Genomic DNA, 19,241 nt, shown 5'->3' with positions numbered 1-19,241 from the left:
ACAATTCAACATGTTAATTCACATACTAACATGCAATTATCATACAAATCATGCTCTCAATCATAACAACAACAATTATGCACGAATTCAGAGCAATTAGATTCAATTTATCAATTTCATAAAAATGGGTATAAATGAAAAATGATGAAATTATGATCAAAAACTAACCCCCTTACCTCTAACACCAAGAATCTTTAATTCAAGCCTCAATTTAGCTCCTAGATGATGAATCCCCTCCTCTAGCTCTAGCCCTTGATCTTGTTCTACTCTCAAGCTTCTATCTCTTCTCTTCCCAAATGAAATGAAATGTGAAATGTTGTTAAACCTAATTTTCACCAACAACTAGAGTTTATATATGTGCTCTATTCAATTGGGCTTATCTCACAACCTTAATGGGCCTAACCCATTTCTATTCTAACACCCAAAATGCAACTACTCACTTAATGGTAAATTATAACACTAACGGTCACTTAATGGTAATTAAAATAATTACTACATTCTCTCTAGTAACTTGGTAAAATAATACTCTTACTAAGCACTAAAATAATTCTCATCCAAAATTACAAAATTACCCCTACTCTCAAAATGACCAAAATGCCCCTACGTCCAAATGACTAAAATACCCTTCTACACCGAATTCTACAATTCCCAACCAAAAATACACACAGAGGCAAATAATCACATAAGAGCACATATATCACACATAAATAAATAAATAATAAAATAAGACTAGCGAAAATCGGGCTGTTACAACTCTCCCCTACTAAAAAGAATTTTCGCCCTCGAAAATTACCTGAAGGAAACAACTCTGGATACGCAACCCTCATCCTACTCTCCGATTCCCAAGTGGCACTCTCACCGGTTGGTCCAACCCAAATCACTTTAACCAAAACGACCTCCTTGCCACGCAAACGCTTCACTTCACGATCCTCAATCCTAACTGGCCAAGTCTCAACGGTCAAATTATCCCTTACTTCCAAATCATCCACTTGAATCACATAAGACGCATCATACACATACTTCCTCAACTGAGACACATGAAACACATCATGAAGATTCAACAATGATGGCGGTAACGCAATCCTATACGCTACAACCCCAACCTTCTCAACAATCTCAAAAGGTCCAACAAAACGAGGAGTCAACTTCCGACACTTCAAAGCACGTCCAACACCAGTTACAAGATTCACTCTCAAAAACACATGATCGCCAACCTGAAACTCAAGGTCTTTCCTCCTCTTATCATGATAACTCTTCTGCCTACTCTGAGATGCTCTCATCTTCTCCTGAATCATCTTAACCTTCTTGGTCGTCTCTTGCATAACTTCCGTTCCTAACAAAGCACTTTCTCCTGACTCATACCAACACAAAGGAGTTCTACACCTCCGACCATACAAAGCTTCAAACGGTGCCATTCCGATACTAGAATGAAAACTGTTGTTGTAGGTAAACTCAATCAACGGTAAACATTCAATCCAACTGACACCTTGCTCCAACACACAAGCTCTCAACAAATCTTCCAAACTCTGAATAGTCCTCTCCGTCTGACCATCAGTCTGGGGATGATACGCAGAACTCAACCTCAACTTAGTTCCCAAAGCATCTTGGAAATTCTCCCAAAACTTAGAAGTAAACCTCGGATCCCGATCCGACACAATACTAGAAGGAACACCATGCAATCTAACAATCTGCTCAATGTAGATCTCAGCCAACTTCGCCACAGACATACCGGTCTTAATAGGAACAAAATGTGCCAACTTCGTCAACCGATCAACGATTACCCAAATAGAATCAAAACCCTTAGCAGTCTTCGGCAACGCTCCAACAAAGTCCATTGATATACTATCTCACTTCCACTTTGGCACAAACAACGGTTGCATCAAACCTGACGGTCTTTGATGTTCAATCTTAGACTTCTGACAAACCAAACAAGCATACACAAACTCTGCAACATCCTTCTTCATTCCAGGCCACCAAAACAACCTCTTCAAATCCTGATACATCTTAGTCGCTCCGGGATGAATACTCAAACTACTTCTGTGACCTTCTTCCAAAATCTGCCTCTTAAGCTCAAGAACACTTGGCACACAAACATGATCACGAAACATCAAAACACCGTTCTCATCCAACCTGAAATCTCCACCCTTACCTTGGTTAACTAACACCACACGATCAACCAGTTCCAAATCTTCCTTCTGACCATTCTTGATCTCCTCCAGAATATTACTTGTCAACTTCAACATTCCCAACCTCACACCATCCGGTGTCAACTCACTAACCAAACTCAAATCTCGAAACTGCTCAATCAACTCTAACTCTTTCACCATCAAAGCAGACATATGCAACGACTTCCTACTCAAAGCATCAGCAACAACATTGGCCTTTCCAGGATGATAACTCAACTGGAAATCAAAATCCTTAAGATACTCTAACCATCTCCTCTGCCTCATATTCAACTCCTTCTGGTCAAACAAATACTTCAAACTCTTGTGATCACTGAACACCTCAAACTTAGAACCATACAGATAATGCCTCCAAATCTTTAACACATACACAACGGCCGCTAATTTCAAATCATGAGTCGGATAATTCTTCTCATGCATTTTCAACTGCCTAGAAGCATAAGCCACAACCTGACGATTCTGCATAAGCACACCACCAAGACCCATCTTAGAAGCATCACAATACACGACAAACCATTCCTTCGGATTCGGCAAAATCAACACTAGAGCTGACGTCAACCTCTTCTTCAACTCTTGGAAACTCTTCTTACACTTAGCATCCCAAACATAAGCTTGTCCTTTCCGAGTCAACTGCGTCAATGGCAACGCCAACTTAGAGAATCCCTCAATGAACCTCCTATAATAACCTGCCAAACCAAGAAAGCTTCTAACTTCAAAAACAGACTTAGGTGATTCCCACTGCAACACTGCATCAACCTTCGACGGATCCACGACAATGCCACCTTTAGAAATCACATGACCAAGGAAACTCACTTCCCGCAACCAAAACTCACACTTCGACAACTTAGCAAACAGCTTCTTTTCTTTCAAAACTCCCAACACAATCCTCAAATGCTCAGCATGCTCTTCTTCAGACTTAGAATACCCCAAAATATCATCTATAAACACCACCACAAAACGATCCAGAAAAGGATGAAATATTCTATTCATGTACTCCATGAAGACACCTGGCGCATTAGATACTCCAAATGGCATCACAGAATACTCATAGTGTCCATACCTCGTTCTGAACGCAGTTTTGGATATATCTTCCGCCTTTACTCTAATCTGATGATATCCTGACCTCAAATCAATCTTGCTAAACACTTCTGCACCAACCAACTGATCCATCAAATCATCAATCCTCGGAAGTGGATATCGATTCTTGATTGTCACCTTGTTCAATTGCCGATAATCCACGCACAATCTCATGCTACCATCCTTCTTCTTAACCAACAACACAGGAGCTCCCCACGGCGAAACACTTGGTCTGATAAACTGTTTCTCAAGCAACTCTTCCAACTGTTTCTTCAACTCACTCAACTCTAATGCAGACATCCGATACGGCGCAATCGAAATAGGACTCGTTCCAGGCACCAAATCAATTGCAAACTCAACTTCCCTCTCCGGCGGTAACTCGGTAATGTCGTCCGGAAAAACTTATGGAAACTCTTGTACTACCGGCAAATCACCAACTCCTTTCTCACTTCTTTCCTTCAAGGAAGCAAACATCATGAATACACTAGCTTCACCATCCAAGGACTTCTTCACTTGCTCCGCGGTCAAGAATCTTCTACCTTCCTCAACTACTGGCTTAGAAAACGTTACACTCTTGGTCAAACAATTAATGTTAACACCAAAAGTCAACATCCAATCCATACCAAAAATAACGTCCATATGCTTCAACGGAAGACACACAAGATCCAACTCAAAATCAACAGGAACCTTAACACAAACCACAACCAACTGAGCCTCCGCAGCCAAAGATACCTTCCCTTGCCAGACCCAACAAACCTGAAACAACCTGCTACTCCCCCACTACGCTCAAACTCTCCTGAAAGAACGGAACAACACAACAAGTACCGACAGTACTTCCGTACATGTCGCACACAAACAGCAAATTCAACGGGTTTAGGTCTGGACAAGACCGACCAGGCTCTGATACCAACTTGTAACACCCTATTTCTATTAAGCGGTAAAACGCGCGAATACATCAGAAATATTCTAGAAACAGATGCTACATCTCAAAATAAAACCAACTAATGTCATGCATATATATAATATTTCAACGGTCACAGTGGAATTCAAATCATAAACTTCAACATATACATGCCATGGTCAAAATATATCCTCATAAGAAAATACTCCAAGTCCGACAAGTGGACAATAGCAACAACATAGCAACAGAATCCAAAACAACAAATAGACACTAAGCCTAATAAGAGCCTAGATACTACGACACTGACACGACAACGGAGAAAGCTCCCGTCGCCCAAAAATCCAACAAGCAAACTCACCAAGCGTCTAATCCTGCACAACGTCTACCCATCCATACAGACAGGTAGGCGGTCGAAACCACTGGGGGTAAGCATTACATTAATCATAATCCATACGAAAACATAGCATTCAAGGATTCATACATATCACACATACATAACCATCCCTCCTAGAATACTAGCATCACATGATCATTATTATCCCCCATCACTTACATTTCAAGCTATCACATTATTATCATAGCATAGCATGCATATTCAACCTCTAATCAAGTCATCAACAAAAGCTCATCATTTATCAACATCAATCAATGAAAACGTTACTCACTTCATTACTCATCTAGCATGCTTATCTCAACAAGTACAATTCGTCATATCGAAGTTATAAGCAAGCCATCATCATTATCAAAGAACATCACCACATCATATATGTATATATACATATACAAATCTCACCTCATCATTATTATTAAAATAACCATCATCAATTGATTCACCAAGTGTATAAGCACAAACAATTAAGACATGCAATTAGAGCATAATACAATTAGTCACAACCATCCACAAAATTCACCAATGTACATATACACCAATCCACATAATCACAACATTCACCAAATTTCACCAATACACAAATTCACCAAGTCATATATTCAATTATGACACAACTCATCATTTATTCAAATGCATGCAATGTTCTAGACTCTTCTCTAGATGCATGTGGTACTAAATCACCTCAAGGTTGTCACCTTCGATGCAACAAAAACATCGTACTCACCTCAATTGGATATAAAATCCGCCACCATCAGTCTTGGATATAAAATCCACCACCATCAGTCATGAATGCATGAACAAATGACTCAACTACAAATGCATATGTTCACACAAAAAATAATCACCTCACCATCACCAATACTTGTATATATGCAATCATCAACAAGTCACCACCAATTTAACATATATACAATCACCAACAATCATCAAAAATCACACAACATGAATTTGTCACATAATTACACCACCAACAATCAACATTTAACATGTTCAACAAACAACATAACATAAACATGTTCATCACCATTCAATTAGTATATATGCATCGACAACAATTCACCACCACTTGACATTTATACAATCACCAACAACATCCACAATTCAATCAACATATAATTGTCACATATATACATCATCAATCATCTCCACATAAATCAACATATAGTTGCCACATTTCCACATAATTCCTTACAATCCAAATAAAGGAACAATTATAACATATGATCACAAACATCATATTCATCACTCAACAACCATTCATACATCATCTCATAATCATATTAATCTATTCATAAAGGGTTCATAAGCAATTGGTTCTAAAAAATCATTTTTCTACCAAGTTCGTCTCCAAAAATCACAACATTGAAAATAATTGAGCACCTAAGCCAAAACCAAGTAAACGAGCTCAATTGCCTATGCCATGTATCCTCACAAGTCACACATATGTGCAGTAGAGGTTACATAAGCATTTCATCGGCCAAATACGATGAATTCATAAAAATCACAAAGTTCGTCTCACCAAAACACTTTTCAAGAAATTTTCCATTTTCTAAGCAAAACAAGTTAAATCCCTCACCTCATAGTTTAAATAATACTAAACACCTTAATTGAACTCATAAAACATAAGTTTGAAGTTTGGAAACAATCCAAAGGGTTTGGGTCGATTTAGAAATAGTTATGCGGATTTTTCGTAAAATTTTCTCTAAGACCTCGTTGGAGTATTTTCCTCATAACTCAAAAACCAAAAATCATTTTCAAGTCAAACCAAAGCCATTGGATATTTAACAAAATTATCTACAACTTTCATGTTTACACCAAAGACCAGATCAAAACAGAAACGAGGGAAAAAGATGCAAGAACGCGAAACAGAAAAGCTGTTTCTAGGCAATTTCGCTATTAGCGTAGTTTGAGTTATTAGCGCAATAACTCCAGACAGTTTCGCTATTAGCGCAGTTCTAGCGAATTTCTTCAGTAGTTACGGGTTTTTACACCATTTTTGCCCAAAATCCCAATTTTCAAACCCCCAACTCCCAAATCAACTTCCAGAAAGTGTTTAAGGGTCAAAACAGGTTCAATACACTTAGACAAACATGATTCAAGCATTAAAAACAACAACATAGCTCATTTCATCAAATTCACAAAATTCTTTCAAAACACCAACATAACCACCAATCTCCTCATGAATCCATAAACAACGATTCCAGTTACACAATTTTGATTCTAACAGTTCAACAATCATCAACAACAACTAATGAACACAAATTCATGCACAATTCAACATCACAACCTCATTTTTCATCAAAATTGCTCTAGAACACAATATACCCACAAATTCACATTTCAACATGTTAATTCACATACTAACATGCAATTATCATACAAATCATGCTCTCAATCATAACAACAACAATTATGCACGAATTCAGAGCAATTAGATTCAATTTATCAATTTCATAAAAATGGGTATAAATGAAAAATGATGAAATTATGATCAAAAACTAACCCCCTTACCTCTAACACCAAGAATATTTAATTCGAGCCTCAATTTAGCTCCTAGATGATGAATCCCCTCCTCTAGCTCTAGCCCTTGATCTTGTTCTACTCTCAAGCTTCTATCTCTTCTCTTCCCAAATGAAATGAAATGTGAAATGTTGTGAAACCTAATTTTCACCAACAACTAGAGTTTATATATGTGCTCTATTCAATTGGGCTTATCTCACAACCTTAATGGGCCTAACCCATTTCTATTCTAACACCCAAAATGCCACTACTCACTTAATGGTAAATTATAACACTAACGGTCACTTAATGGTAATTAAAATAATTACTACATTCTCTCTAGTAACTTGGTAAAATAATACTCTTACTAAGCACTAAAATAATTCTCATCCAAAATTACAAAATTACCCCTACTCTCAAAATGACCAAAATGCCCCTAAGTCCAAATGACTAAAATACCCTTCTACACCGAATTCTACAATTCCCAACCAAAAATACACACAGAGGCAAATAATCACATAAGAGCACATATATCACACATAAATAAATAATAAAATAAGACTAGCGAAAATTGGGCTGTTACAAACAGCAAACGACACCAAGTCGTAAGTATAACTACATCATCATTCCAAAGTTTTCATGTTACATTATTACACCAAAAGTTTGCCATATGGAGTGTATATACAAAACTATAACAACTCGTCTCATAATATAACATAGGCATTTCTAATATACAACAAGGCGAGTCCAAGAAATCACGATCAATCCAAGACTTTTTCTTTACCTTTTCCTTGCACCACCTGTGAACATGAACAAACAAGGAGTTGGGTGAGACATAATGCCTTAGTGAATTCTTTCTAGCCCTAGGCTAGTGATAACCATGGGGATACTTAGGGTTATCACGTGTCTACATTACAACCTGACGGTTGATTATACGTGTGTGGTCATATACCCTTAACGGTCATGCAAGCTAGATCCGTCTTAGGTTTTCTCCTAATTTGTTATAGGTTTGCTAACATCATACGTGCCATGGCAGTCAAAAGGTTCCTAGAACCGCTCTTCTAAGATACGCTAATGTATCTAAGCCTAAACAAGAAACAATCATGGCACAACCTATACCAGACGAATAGGGTGACCTAAGTTCGTCTTTGGCATACTTTCATAACATATTCATCTCTAACATCATATCATAATCATGCATGAATATAGGTTCATTAATCCTTTATGTTAGCGTTGAAAAATCAAACATTATCTTGATTCGTTTTAAGGAGAGTCCCGGGTGGAGTAACCCCGAGTACACTCCCATACATGACCGATGTACGTACATCGGACTCCCTCGGTGTCGTGTGGGTCCCTTACGGCTTGAACCGTTCCCTTTGAGTCGAGAACCTCCCGTATCCCCCTGACATGGATAACGAGAGGCACGAACACCTACATCTTGTATTAGCCTTGATCTTATGCATACATGAAAGGTTAACTACATGAGTTAAATACTTATAACTCGGATCCTTGATCGATCCCTTGGGGTAATAACATACAAGTTCATCTTATACATAATGTAGAATAAATTCTTTGCATTTCATGCACACCTAGACATTCATGCTAAACATTGTAAATCTCGACGTCTAAGTCAAGGCTCTAGTTTATCTTCCCTTGCTAGGTATTTTCTGGCTACCCAATCAATACTTGTTTCATTTTCCACAGTCCATACTTTACTATACGAATAAATACTTGCTTCACATTACAAGAGACTATTTTAAAACTATGCCTTGGAGACTTGTTATGAAAGGTTTACATTTAATGAAAAGTTGCATGAGCGAGAACTGAACCAAAACGACGGAAGAGTGAAACGAGCGAACAGGGCAGCAGCCACCATGTGCTCGCCTCGCGAGCAAGCTTACATGCAGTGGCGAGTAGCTACTCGCCTTGGCGAGCTTGGGGCGAGCAAACACCCCCATTCGGCTCCTCTTGCTCGCCTCGCGGGCTCTGTGCTCGCAGTGGCGAGTTAGTGCAGTTCTGCACCTGCACAAGAGTGGTTTTAAGTCAAAAATCCCCAACACAAAGTGACCCAAGGCATATGGTGTCTCTAGTATTCATATAGGACCTGTAGTCACACTTAAAGCAAGCATAAACAAGTATAGCAAACATAACAATGGAAAAAGGGGTAATAAAACACCATGTAAAACCCTAAAGGTTCAAATAATCTCTTGATAGCTTAATCTCACAACCCTTAGGTAAAACCTAGCCTAGAACTCACCTTAGAAAGTTTGTAGTGGCTGTCAAGCTTCAACACAGCCAAACCCTAGCTACCTCAATCTCTAACAAGCATGAAAACAAGTTGAGAAGTTGTAACCAAGATCCACTCTTGCAAGGACTCCAACTAGGAAAAGTTTGAAGCAAAGATTATGTGTGAAGAAAGTTGGTGAGGACCGATTTTCCTAGAGAGAAGGGAGAGCAAAGTTTTCTCACAAACCCTAGTGAGAGAAAGTGAAGAGAAGAATGAGGAATTTTGGGTCAAAAATCCTTTTATAGACAATCCACGAGTATTTACCAAAATACCCCTAGCCTGAAACGCGAATAATCTATCGTTATCAGGTAACTCATCGTATCTTAAAAAGCGGGATATTACATCCTACCCCCCTTAAAAAAATTTCGCCCTCAAAATTTGAAATATACCTGAAAACAAATGCGGATACTGACTCAACATCTCTGATTCAAGTTCCCATGTTGCCTCACCATCTGGCGATCCTTTCCATACTACTTTCACTATGGGAATCTCTTTGTTTCTGAGAGACTCGACATCACGATCTACTATACTGTCTGGTTCTGGCTGAAACGTCAAATCTGATCTTAACTCTATAGAGTCTAATTCAACTGGCTGAAAGGGATCCGGAACATACTTTTTCAGCTGCGACACATGGAATACATCATGCAATCCCGACATAGCTGGAGGTAAGGCCAACTGATAAGCTACTGGTCCGATTCGCTTGAGTATCAAAAATGGTCCCACATATCTAGGACTCAATTTCTTGGTTCTGAAAACACCTCTCAAACCCAGTTTAGGCATTACCCGTAGAAATACATGATCGCCTTCAGAAAACTCCAAAGGTCTCCATCTCATGTCCGCATAGCTTTTCTGACGACTCTGAGCTATCTTCATCTTTTCTTGAATTGACTTAATCTTCAAAGTCGTTTCTTGAATAATCTCTGGTCCCAGGATGCTCTTATCTCCAACCTCAGCCCAACACAAAGGGTTCTACACTTTCTACCATACAAAGCTTCATATGGTGCCATTCCGATACTTGAGTGATAGCTATTGTTGTAGGAAAATTCTATCAAAGGTAGATGATGGCTCTAACTTCCTCCATCTTCCAAAACACAAGCACGTAACATATCTTCTAAGGTTTGGATAGTCCTTTCTGATTGACCATCGGTCTGCGGATGATGAGACATGCTCAATTTCAATTTAGTCCCCAAAGCTTTATGAAAAGCTTTCCAAAAGTGTGAAGTAAATATTGGATCCCTATCTGAAACGATACTCACTGGAACACCGTGTAGCTTGACAATCTCGGAAATGAACAAATCCGCATATTGTGATGTCTTGTAGGTAGACTTCACCGGTAAGAAATGTGTTGACTTGGTAAACCTATCCACAATTACCCAAATTGAGTCATGACCTCTTTGAGTACGGGGTAAACCTCCTACAAAATCCATGGTAATGTGCTCCCATTTCCACTAAGGAATCTCTAACGGTTGCAACATACCGGCTGGTCTTTGATGTTCCATCTTGACTTGTTGACATACAATACATCGCCCTACAAATTCAGCAATATCCTTTTTCATGCCGGGCCACCAGTACTCCTTCTTTAAATCTTGGTACATCTTGGTTATACCAGGGTGAATTGAAAAACTACTCTTATGAGCTTCTTCCAAGATAAATCTTCTAAGCTCTTGGTCAATTGGAACACATAATCTTTCTTCAAACAAAATTGCTTCGTCCGAAGCCATAGAAAACTCTGGGTAACTACTTCGTCTCTGAAGTTCTGCATCGTCTCTTTGAGCTTGTACGATTCTGGATCGCAAGTCACACGAGACTAATTCCAAATTATGAAAACAAATACCATCACCGATTTCTGTGATTCCAAGGTTAAGATCATGAATCTTTTCATACATCTTACAAGTGTGCATCATAACTTCAGCTTGAGCTAAAGCCTTGCGACTCAAAGCATCTGCTACAACATTGGCCTTTCCTAGATGATACTTCAAATCAAAATCGAAGTCTTTAAGGTATTCCATCCAACGCCTCTGCCTCATATTCAAATAGATATTTCAGACTCTTGTGGTCACTAAACAACTCAAAATGTGTTCCATAGAGGTGATGCCTCCATATTTTCAAAACGAAAACTATAGCTGCCAATTCCAAGTCATGGGTGGGATAATTTGCTTCATGCGTTTTGAGTTGTCTAGATGCATAAGCCACTACATTGTTTTCTTGCATAAGTACTCCACCGAGTCCCTTAGACGATGCGTCACAAAATACCACATATTTCTTTCCTGGATCTGGAATCGTCAAAACAGGAGCTTGAGTCAACTTCTTCTTCAAGGTCCTAAAACTCTTTTCACATTCTTCATCCCACACAAAAGGTATCTCTTTCCTTGTGAGTCGAGTTAAAGGCAAAGCGATTTGAGAAAACTTAATGATAAAACGTCGGTAAAAACCTGCTAGCCCCAAAAAGCTTCGAACTTCAGAAACATTCTTCGGCCTTGCCCAATTTTGAACAGCCTCAACCTTAGATTAATCAACTGCTACACCACCCTGAGAAATGACGTGGCCCAAAAATTTGACTTCTGATAACCAAAACTCGCACTTACTGAATTTTGCAAACAATTGCTTCTCCCGAAGAATATCCAACACTATCCTTAAATGTTGAGCATGCTCTTGCGGATTCTTAGAATAAACCAGAATGTCATCAATGAAAATAATGAAAAAATTGATCTAGATAAGGTTGGAAACTATGATTCATATAATCCATAAAAACTGCTGGTGCGTTGGATGTAACAGCCGATTTTCGCTAGTTTTATTTTATTATTTATTTATGTGTGTTATATGTGCTCTTATGTGATTATTTGCCTCTGTGTGTATTTTTGGTTGGGAATCGTAGAATTCGGTGTTAGAAGGGTATTTTAGTCATTTTGGACTTAGGGGCATTTTGGTCATTTTGAGGGCAGTGGCAATTTTGTAATTTTGCAGAAAGTTATTTTTTTAGTGTTTAGTGGAAGTTATTATTTTACCAAGTTACTAGAGAGGGTGTAGTAATTATTTTAATTACCGTTAAGTGACTGTTAGTGTTATATTTTACCGGTAGGTGAGTAGTAACATTTTTAAGGTTGAATTGGAAATGGGTTAGGCCCATTAAGGTTTGTGAGATAAGCCCATTAAGTGAGCCTTTATAAACTAATGTTAGTGAGAAGAGATAGGGTTACAACATTTTCATTTCATTTTTCATTTGAGAAGATAAGAGATAGAGGCTAGAGAGAAGAACAAGTGCAAGGGTTAGAGGCAAGAGGGATTCATCATCTAGGAGCTAAATTGAAGCTTGGGTTAGAGAATCTTGGTGCTAGAGGTAAGAGGGTTAGATTTCAACCATAATTCACATCTTTTTCTCTTTACCCATTTTTGTGAAAATGTTGAATTGAATCTAATTGCTTTCAAATTCGTGTTCATGTTTTGATGCAATGTTTGAGTATGTAATTTGAATGTTAATTGAGTTGTTGATGATGAAATTACATGCTTAAGTTGTGGTTATATGTATACTTTGCATTTTTGCCCAAAAATGGTGATATGAGATGTTGTTGTGATGAATTGTTGGTGAATTCATGATGTTTAGCTGGTGTTGTTGTTGATAGATGTTGTTGTTGATGATTAAAACATTGGGTAATCATAATTGGAGAGTTTGATATGACTTTGTGTTGTTTTGTTTGAAGTTTGATGAAAATGGGTCAAATGGTGATTTTTGTTAGGAGAATGTTTTGAGGCAAATTTTATATGGAATTGGGTGTCTTTTCATGTTTAGAAATGTTTAAACAAACTTTGGGATCAAATTTGAGCTTTGGGAAGTCAAAATTGGGGTTTTGGGGTGAAAAAGTGAGTTTTTCTCGTAACAGGACTGTCTCAACTCGCCACAGCGAGTGGGAGGCGAGTTGGAGGCGAGCAGGAGGTGCTTTCGGTGATGCTTACTCGCCTCGCGAGTAGATTTACTCGCCACGGCGAGCTGCACAGTGGCAGCATCCCCTGTTTCGCATTCTTGCGTCTTTTTCCCTCGTTTCTGTTTTGAATTGGTTTTCGGTGTAAACATCAAAGTTGTAGATAATTTTGTTAGCTTTCCAATGGCTTTGGTTTGACTTGAAAATGATTCTTGGTTTTTGAGTTATGAGTCAAATACTCCAAGGTGGTCTTGGTGAAATTTTACGAAAAATCCGCATAACTATTTCTAAGTCGACCCAAACCTTATGGATTGTTTCCAAATTTTCAAACTTAGGGGGGTGTATTGGATTAGGATTTTAAAAGACTATTTTAATAAAAAAAGTCTTTAAGATTTTAAAAGACTGTGTGAGATTGTATTGATTCTGTGTGATTTTAAAAGACTTTTTATGTAAAAGACTTTATACACTCAAGATTTTAATGGATTTATCACACTGACTTTTAAGGATTTCAAAGGATTTTATGGGATTTTAAATTTTTAAAGGATTCAATGAATTTTAGGGAAAAAAAGAACAAACTTACAAGTGTGAATGATAAAAATAATGAACAAATAAATTCTAGCGTTTGAATAAAGAAAAATAAAACCAACAAAAAATTCTTTTACTATTGATTTTAAAATTTTAAGGATTTTATGGATTTTATAAGATTTTAAGGGACTAAAAAACACATTATTCTCCATACACATTTTTTATTTGTTAAAAATGTTATTATTCCCACAAAATTCAATTGTACATATTTAAAATTATGACAGCCCTTACAAATCTTTCAAAAAAAAATTATTGTGTCAGCCCTCATTTTGTGTTTGAAATTAGAGAAGTCGTTTGAGTTTTTCTAAGAGAGGTGAGAGAGAGAGAGAGAGAGAGAGAGAGAGAGAGAGAGAGAGAGAGGAGAGGAGAGAGGGAGGGAGGGAGGGAGGGAGGAAGGGAGGGAGAGAGAGAGAGAGAGAGAGAGAATGGAGAGATAGAGAGACGAAGAGAGAAAGGAGAGAGGGGGGAGGGGAGAGAGAGAGAAGGGAGAAGAAAGAGATAGTAACTTTTAAATGAAAAACAATCCCAAAAAATCTCATCTTTTCATGAAAGACTTTTTCTTGTTAAAATTACACTACAAAATCCCACAAAATCCATCAAAATCCAATTTATTAAACAATCCTTCGAAATTTGAATGATTTTGAATACCATGAGACTTTTTTTAAGTGATGAAAAGTCTTGATTGAATACCTCAAGACTTTTTTAAAATGACAAAGAGTCTTGATTGAATAACACAAGACTTTTTTTAAGTTGCAAAAAGTCTTGATTGAATACCACAAGACTTTTTCATAATTAAAAAGTCTTTTAAAATCCCATAGAATCCTAATCCAATACATCCCCCTTATATTTTATGAGTTCAATTAAGGTGTTTAGTAGTATTTAAACTATGATGTGAGGGATTTAACTTGTTTTACTTAGAAAATGGAAAATTTCTTGAAAAGTGTTTCGGTGAGACGAACTTTGTGATTTTTATGAATTCATCGTATTTGGCCGATGAAATGCTTATGTAATCTCTACTGCACATATGTGTGACTTGAGAGGATACATGGCATAGGCAATTGAACTCGTTTACTTGGTTTTGGCTTAGGTGCTCAATTATTTTCAATATTGTGATTTTTGAGACGAACTTGATTGAAAATGATCATTGAAGGCCAATTGCTTATGAACCCTCTATGATTAGATTGATATGATTATGAGATGATGTATGAATGGTTGTTAGGTGATTAATATGATGTTTGTGATCATATGTTGTAATTGTTCTTTTATTTGGAATGTAAGGAACTATGTGGAGATATGAACTATATGATATAGTTGAATGATGATTATAGCCGTTGACTTATAGCCGTTGATTATAGCCGTTGAATTGTTGTGAACATATGCATAGTGAATTGAGTCATATGTTCATGCATCATATGTCGTGTCGGATGTTATATCCATATTGCCGTTGACTATAGCCGTTGATAATGATGTTTTTGTTGCATCATGGGTGACGACCTTGAGGAGAATTGGTACCACATGCATCTAGATGAGTCTAGAGCCATTGCATACTTGTTGGTGAATTGAAATGCATTTGAGTTGATGATTGAATTTGTTAATTGTTGATTAAGATGGTTGATTTTGTGATGTGTGTATGTTACACTTGTGGGTATGAATTTGAGATGTTGATATTGAATGATGTGAATGTTAAGAATGCTTGTGAATACGTGTATGGTTTGTTATCCATCGTTCTTAAATGTATCTTTCATTCTCAAAGTTTCTTGATTAATTTTAAGTGGATTATGATGATGTAATGCTAACCCTCAGTGGTTTACCACCTACCTTTCTGTATGGACGGGTAGATGGAGTGCAGGATGCTTAGTTGTGCTTGTTGATGCCGAGGAGTGGAGTTCCTCTTTTTCATGCAAGTGTCTAGATTAGGGCTCTGATCTAGGATAGTCTTGCATGTTGTTTATTTGACTTTGTATTTTGGAGTTGTTGAGATATTCTGTTATTTGAGATTTGAAGGATACAGTTGTATTTAGTTTGAAGATCCAGATATGTTTATGAATTATATGTCGTTCCGCTGCTATGTTGTGTAGCATGATATTTATGCATGTATGATTTGTGGTTTATTCGAAGACGTAGCATCTATTTCTAGAATATGTTAGTATATTCGCGCGTTTTACCGCTTATTAGAAATAGGGTGTTACAAGTTGGTATCAGAGCCGTGGTCAGTCTTGTCCAGACTAGTAGACTAGTGTTTGTTGATTTACCCTGTTAGTATGCGAATGGTAATGAGTTACCTTCGGTACTTGTTCTTGTGTTGTTGTGCTGTTGTTCTTATCTGTTGGTTGGTTTTGTGTAGAAGTGAGATGGCTGGTGGTAGAGATGATGCGGCAATTGCGCAGGCTTTGGCTTCGATGGCTCAGGTGTTGGCTCAGGCTAATGAGCAGGCGGCGGTTGGTCATCGTGATCCTGGTGAGGCTGAGGAGCGAAGGTTGGATCGTTTCTTGCGAAACAGTCCGCCGACGTTCAAGGGTAGATATGACCCGAATGGAGCTCAGAGTTGGGTGCAAGCCATGGAGAGGATCTTTCGTGCTATGGTGACTAGTGGGGATCAGAAGGTCAGACTGGCTACTCACATGCTTGCTGAAGAGGCTGAGTATTGGTGGACCAATGCTAAGGGAAGGCTTGAGGCTGGTGGAACTGTGACTTGGGCTAGGTTCAAGACTGAGTTTTTGAGGAAGTACTTTCCTGAGGATTTGAGGACTAAGAAGGAAGTTGAGTTCTTGAACTTGAAGCAAGAGAACCGTTCAGTGGCTGAGTATGCAGCAAAGTTTGAGGAGCTTTCGAGGTTTTGTCCATACATCAATGCGGAGGATGCTATGGTCTCTAAGTGTGTGAAGTTCGAGAGCGGTTTGAGGCCCGATATCTATTAGTACATGTGTATTCAGGAGATCCGAGACTTTGATACTTTGGTGCATAAGTGTCGCATGTTTGATGAAGCTGGAAAGGTCAAGGTGAATCATTATAAGGCGATGAATGAGAAGAAAGGAAAGAGTCATGGATTTGGGAAGCCGTACAACAAGGACAAAGGAAAGAAGAGGGAATCTGGTGGAGGCTCTAAGCCGAATGTTGCTGAGGTGAGGTGCTACAAGTGTGGAATCTTGGGTCATTACTCTAGTGATTGTCGCAAGGGTGATAGTTGCTACAAGTGTGGACAGAAGGGTCACAAGGCATTTGAGTGCAAGAAGGATATTACTTGTTTCAACTGTGGTGAAGAGGGTCATCTTAGTACTAAGTGTACCAACCCGAAGAAGGCGGCGGGGAAGGTGTTTGCATTGAATGCGGAAGAGGTGGAGCATCCTTATAATCTCATCCGAGGTATGTGTTTTATCAATATTACTCCTTTGATTGCAATTATTGATACTGGTGCTACTCATTCTTTTATTGCGGCTAGTTGTGTTGAGCGTTTGGGTTTGGTTGTGACTCCGTTGTCGCGAGGGATGGTTATCGATACCCCGGCTAGTGGTTCGGTGACTACTTCCTTAGTATGTGCTAAGTGTCCTGTTAGTTTTGGTAACGTGGATTTTGAGTTGGATCTTGTGTGTCTTCCATTGAAGCATATGGACGTAATTTTTGGTATGGATTGGATGTTGACTTTTGGTGTTAACATTAATTGTTTGACCAAGAGTGTAACGTTTTCTAAGCCGGTGGCTGAGGAAGGTGGGAAGTTCTTGACCGCGAAGCAAGTGAAGAAGTCCTTGGATGGTGAAGCTAGTGTGTTCATGATGTTTGCTTCCTTGAAGGAAAGTAGTGAGAAAGGAGTTGGTGAATTGCCGGTAGTGCAAGAGTTTCCAGAAGTTTTTCCGGACGACATTACCGAATTACCGCCGGAGAGGGAAGTTGAGTTTGCAATTGATTTGGTTCCGGGAACGAGTCCTATCTCGATTGCGCCTTATCGGATGTCTGCATCAGAGTTGGGTGAATTGAAGAAGCAATTAGAAGAGTTGCTTGAGAAACAGTTTATCAGACTGAGTGTTTCTCTGTGGGGTGCTCCTGTATTGTTGGTTAAGAAGAAGGATGGTAGCATGAGATTGTGTGTGGATTATCGGCAGTTGAACAAGGTGACAATCAAGAATCGGTATCCGCTTCCGAGGATTGATGATTTGATGGATCAGTTGGTTGGTGCAGAAGTGTTCAGTAAGATTGAATTGAGGTCAGGATATCATCAGATTAGAGTAAAGGCGGAAGATATATCCAAAACTGCGTTCAGAACGAGGTATGGACACTATGAGTATTCTGTGATGCCATTTGGAGTGTCTAATGCGCCAGGTGTCTTCATGGAGTATATGAATAGAATATTTCATCCTTTTCTGGACCGTTTTGTGGTGGTGTTCATAGATGATATTTTGGTGTATTCGAAGTCTGAAGAGGAGCATGTCGAGCATTTGAGGATAGTGTTGGGAGTCTTGAAGGAGAATAAGTTGTTTGCTAAGTTGTCGAAGTGTGAGTTTTGGTTGCGGGAAGTGAGTTTCCTTGGTCATGTGATTTCTAAAGGTGGTATTGCCGTGGATCCGTCGAAGGTTGATGCAGTGTTGCAGTGGGAATCACCTAAGTCTGTTTTTGAAGTTAGAAGCTTTCTTGGGTTGGCAGGTTATTATCGGAGGTTCATTGAGGGATTCTCTAAGTTGGCATTGCCATTGACGCAGTTGACTCGGAAAGGGCAAGCGTATGTTTGGGATGCTAAGTGTGAGAAGAGTTTCCAAGAGTTGAAGAAGAGGTTGACTTCAGCTCCAGTGTTGATTTTGTCGAATCCGAAGGAATCGTTTGTTGTGTATTGTGATGCTTCTAAGATGGGTCTTGGTGGTGTGCTTATGCAAAATCGTCAGGTTGTGGCTTATGCTTCGAGGCAGTTGAAAGTGCATGAGAATAATTATCCGACTCACGATTTGGAATTAGCAGCCGTGGTGTATGTGTTGAAGATTTGGAGGCATTATCTGTATGGTTCTAAGTTTGAAGTGTTCAGTGACCATAAGAGTTTGAAGTACTTGTTTGACCAGAAAGAGTTGAATATGAGGCAGAAAAGGTGGTTGGAGTATCTTAAGGATTTTGATTTTCAGCTGAGTTATCACCCTGGAAAGGCCAATGTTGTTGCTGATGCGTTGAGTAGGAAGTCGTTGCATATGTCTTCTTTGATGGTAAAAGAGTTAGAGTTGATTGAACAGTTTCGAGATTTGAGTTTGGTTAGTGAGTTGACACCGGATGGTGTGAGGTTGGGAATGTTGAAGCTGACAAGTAATATTCTGGAGGAGATCAAGAATGGTCAGAAGGAAGATTTGGAACTTGTTGATCGAGTGGTGTTGGTTAATCAAGGTAAGGGTGGAGACTTCAGGTTGGATGAGAACGGTGTTTTGATGTT

The 19,241-nt window shown here is 38.6% G+C and overlaps 1 protein-coding gene across 1 annotated transcript; it reads right to left on the bottom strand.

Annotated features, from left to right (window-relative positions):
- Positions 1-9,612: 9,612 nt before the first annotated feature.
- Positions 9,613-10,211, bottom strand: LOC146954225 (uncharacterized). Its single transcript, XM_085743976.1, has 2 exons — positions 9,728-10,211; positions 9,613-9,617 (listed from the first exon to the last, which is right to left on the bottom strand). Exons 1-2 carry the CDS (start codon positions 10,209-10,211, stop codon positions 9,613-9,615), a joined length of 489 nt encoding a protein of 162 aa, XP_085600102.1.
- Between the last annotated feature and the right edge of the window lie 9,030 nt (positions 10,212-19,241).

The sequence above is a fragment of the Medicago sativa genome, chromosome 1 (assembly GCF_051527215.1).
Source record: "Medicago sativa cultivar Bolivia chromosome 1, Bolivia_mono, whole genome shotgun sequence".
Lineage (NCBI taxonomy): Eukaryota > Viridiplantae > Streptophyta > Magnoliopsida > Fabales > Fabaceae > Medicago > Medicago sativa.
The sequence above is the reverse complement of the archived record's forward strand: the minus strand, read 5'-3'. Positions and strand labels throughout refer to the sequence as shown.